Here is a 3,654-nt window from a genome sequence, read left to right as displayed (position 1 = left end):
ATAGCAGCGGTAGCGGTGGCCAGCGGTGGCGCCGTACCTTAGGGCTGTTGGGTCTTCTTGGCCTTTTGCTCGTCTGCTTTGGAGGGACATGCTTCACAACTTTTGTTTGTGTTTGCTTCACGCCGAGTTTTACTATATCTGCCCATGATTTTGCAACTGTCAAAAAGAAAAGACAATGAAACTCTGCAAACCTTGGTATGAGACGATAGAGCCAATTCCTGCCACTGTAACACTGACCAATCAGGTTGGCCTCGGAAGCCCCACTCCTCCTCTTGGAGCAAATCATCTGTAAGATGTCATGCTGACCACGGCTGATGGAGGCCCTCTTGGGAGGCAGGTTGCCAGTCTTCCTCTCCTTCTTCGGAACATCTGTCTCATGTAGGGATTTGTTTCTGCTGGAGGCAGGCGAGGTCCTACTTGACCTGCGTCTTTGGTCATTTGCCCTTGAGGGAGTTTTTCCTGGACTAGGAGCTGCAGCCACGCATACCTGTGCCGTCACTTCCGCACAGAGTCCAGGAGGCTCTTCTTTTCCCAGTGACTGTGGCTGCCCCTGACAAGACAGAGCTCAAATGTGAGAGACCTGGCAAGGGGCAAACTCTTCTGAGGCCTGCTGGAAGCTCTTCAACAAAGCTCTGCTCTTTAACCTGTGAGGTACCAAGTGGGCAAACCACTGTCTTTCGGGGGTCAGAGTCCTATGTGCATCAGCAGAGTGTGAACTGAGGTTATTTCAGGTTGGGGGCAGGTTGCTGCTGCTCAGTGAAACTGACTTCAGCCGAGCTCTGCTCTTTAACCTGTGAGGTACCAAGTGGGCAAACCACTGTCTTTCGGGGGTCAGAAAGAGGTCAGTGTCCTATGTGCATCAGCAGAGTGTGAACTGAGGTTATTTCAGGTTGGGGGCGGGTTGCTGCTGCTCAGTGAAACTGACTTCAGCCAGGCCACTATCAGCCCTGAGGTCTGCAAAGAAGGGGCTGCTCACTTCGGGGAGCCTGGACAAAGGAGGAAAGTACGGGGTATGCCTACTAGTCCTTTTGGGAGTAACGAAGAATAAAGCAATCCAGGCCCTTTTAGGAAAGGGAGCTCTGCAACCACACCCTTCCAGAGATCTGAAAACAAGGGAGGGTAACAAAATAGGCAGGGGACTAGAGGTCTAAGGCGCCAAATGTTGGGCAGATGCTTCAGCAAAGATTTTCCTTCCCATCACTTAAAAGCCTGAACTAGACCCTTATAAGCCTGAAAGGAAATCAAATAAGCCTTGTGATTACATGTGATAATATCTTCAAATCCTTTCAACTGGTCATTTTCAGTGTGTCCGAGCAGGTGGTGGCCCTATGGATGTACAGGGTCTTTACAGAAGGAAGGCCAAGTGCCCAGAACGCCACCCCACCTCCGTAACCCCCTTAAAACTGCAGTTGGAAGCCCAGATGGTGGTCTTCAGATATGAAATAAGTAGCAGAAAAAAAATAAAGATCTCAATGATCATTCTCAGTCTGGGTTCTAGAAGGCATGTGAATCACCTATGAGCCAGAAAGAAGAAACCCAGTGCGGACTGTCCTACCTTGATGATTTTCTTCAGCACAGCTGGTGTGTGAGTGATAAGCGACTTCCTCTTGGTCGGTGTTTCTCCTCTCTTGAGTGGTGTATTAGGAGGCAAGTTTTCATCGAATAACTCGGGCCTGAGACGACCACCGAAGGACACACGTCTTCTCTTCAAAGATGTTCCCTCACTCTTGTCTGAAGTAAAGCGTGCAAAGAGGAGCATGAAAACGCATGTCTGGACTTGGGATTTAGGTCAAACAAGCATTAAAATGCAATACAGTGCAATGTACTCAAACTGGATGCCTTTATTCATGGTACTGATGAAGCCATAGCAGCTTTAGAATTTCCTGAAAATCTCAGAGAAACCACCGAGACATCGAGTTCAAGCTGGAGAAGACAGGTTCTCCCCCACACACTGAAAACTCGATGTGACGAGGCTTAAGAAAATGATCAGCCTACGCAGCAGCACCTGGCCCCTTCAAGCAGAGGGACAGAATTTTAGCCACAGTTTGAAGAAACTTGATACACGGCACAAGGACTTGGGCCAGACCCAGACCTGCCTCATGAACAGACACATGAGCAGCAGAAACCTCCAGGTAACGCTGATGGGCAACTCACGCAAGCCAACATGGTCTACATAAGCCTTTGTCCAAGAGAAGCGTTCCCATTATGAGGCTCCACAGAACGCTGGCTGACGCATACAGGTGTCACGAACAGACAACCACACCAACAAACCGCCAACACTAACTGGAGCCTGGAGACCTTTTCTTTGTGTAAGCCATCATTTAGCAAGTGTAAGAGAACACAGAACACAACACCCAGGAGCTGCACTATGTCCAGAGATCTTCAGATGACTGACCAAGACCAAACTCATAGGGTACAGTTGACTTGGCCTGGAACCTACCATAAATGAAAAGCCAATTATAATTATTCCCCTTATTTTGTGACAGAAAGAAAGAAAACTACGTATCTCCCTAAGTAGCCCCCACGATGTGGGTACCCCACACACTAGCCACACCTCCTGTGTTACACCCCATCACAAAGAGTCAAGTCCTCGGGTCCATCTATCAGACAGGAAAGTAGATCCATAGTTAAACAACTTACTCGTGGAATTACCGAAGTTGCTGACATCAGCCGAACTAAGACCAGGTAACCCAGAGCCAAGCTGTGCCGCTGCCGGGGCCAATTTCTCAGGCTTGCCAAGGGAATCTTTTGGAGGTTTCTTTTCAACTGGAGCAAGGCACTGAGTTAAAGAAGGCTGGTTCTGAGTTTCTGTAACGAGAACTTCTGCTTTCACAGACATTCTCCTCTTTCTGGAAGAGAGATTTCTGGGTGTATCGGGAGGGTCGGCAGCGCCTTCAGCTTTCACTGGAGTTTGGTTTCTAGCTGCAAGCTTCCTGGGAGTGACTGTGTTGGAAACTGGGCTGCCGTCCTCACTCCGACCCGGACTTGCAGGCCGTCTCCTGTCAGCAGCGTGGAGCTCTTCATCCTCAAGTTGCTGTGAACTGCGCACAGGGGTCTTCGGTTTAGTCATCTCAGAGGGAGACATGCTGGAGTTTTTTTTTTTTTTTTTTTTAAACCATTGGTTCTAAAGGATTAAACTCAGGTCCTAATGCTTGGATAGAAAGCATTTTACCCTGAGCCATCATCTCCCCAGCCCCATGACCCCATGTCCGCTGCATAATCAGGTTGTGGCTCTGATTTTCTACGACTCTGTTTCTGTGATTTTACACCCAACTCTTCCCTCATTGACTGATAAAGTTTCATAAAGGGAGAGTCAGTCTTCATGCCCAGGCTCAGTGCTGGGGGGGCAGACCTCAGTTCCCCAGAACAGCTCACCGTCGGCCTGTCCTTCTTCGTGTCCCCAGAAGCGGGCTCCCCTGTATGTCTGCCACCATGTCCCACATGTCGAGAAGTAGGTGGATCCTGGATAACACTGTCCTTTGAGTCATCTGAGGTAGGACTGTCTCCAGTGAACCTCTTGACATGCACCAGAGACCTTCTTGAAGGAGTGATTTTCCAGTGAGCTTGGGAATCTTGACCTTTCTCATCTTGGCAATAAATGATGAAATAAGAAACATGAGTTCAACACTTTTCAATGATCCTATATTTGTGGAA

The 3,654-nt window shown here is 48.8% G+C and overlaps 1 protein-coding gene across 1 annotated transcript in view; it reads right to left on the bottom strand.

Moving 5' to 3' along the window:
- Mki67 (marker of proliferation Ki-67) overlaps nucleotides 1-3,654 on the bottom strand; it is a 19,244-nt gene that overhangs the window by 13,153 nt on the left and 2,437 nt on the right. Inside the window, exons 2-6 of the mRNA XM_029563048.1 lie at nucleotides 3,376-3,587; nucleotides 2,641-3,034; nucleotides 1,556-1,731; nucleotides 238-550; nucleotides 38-156 (exon numbers count right to left, since the gene is read on the bottom strand). Coding sequence (XP_029418908.1) covers nucleotides 38-156; nucleotides 238-550; nucleotides 1,556-1,731; nucleotides 2,641-3,034; nucleotides 3,376-3,587 — 1,214 coding nt within the window. The remainder of the gene's footprint in view (nucleotides 1-37; nucleotides 157-237; nucleotides 551-1,555; nucleotides 1,732-2,640; nucleotides 3,035-3,375; nucleotides 3,588-3,654) is intronic.

The sequence above is a fragment of the Nannospalax galili genome, unplaced genomic scaffold (genome assembly GCF_000622305.1).
Source record: "Nannospalax galili isolate Female #2095 unplaced genomic scaffold, S.galili_v1.0 scaffold810, whole genome shotgun sequence".
NCBI classification, from domain to species: domain Eukaryota; kingdom Metazoa; phylum Chordata; class Mammalia; order Rodentia; family Spalacidae; genus Nannospalax; species Nannospalax galili.
Note: the sequence above shows the minus strand (reverse complement) of the source record. Positions and strands in the feature narration are given on the sequence as shown.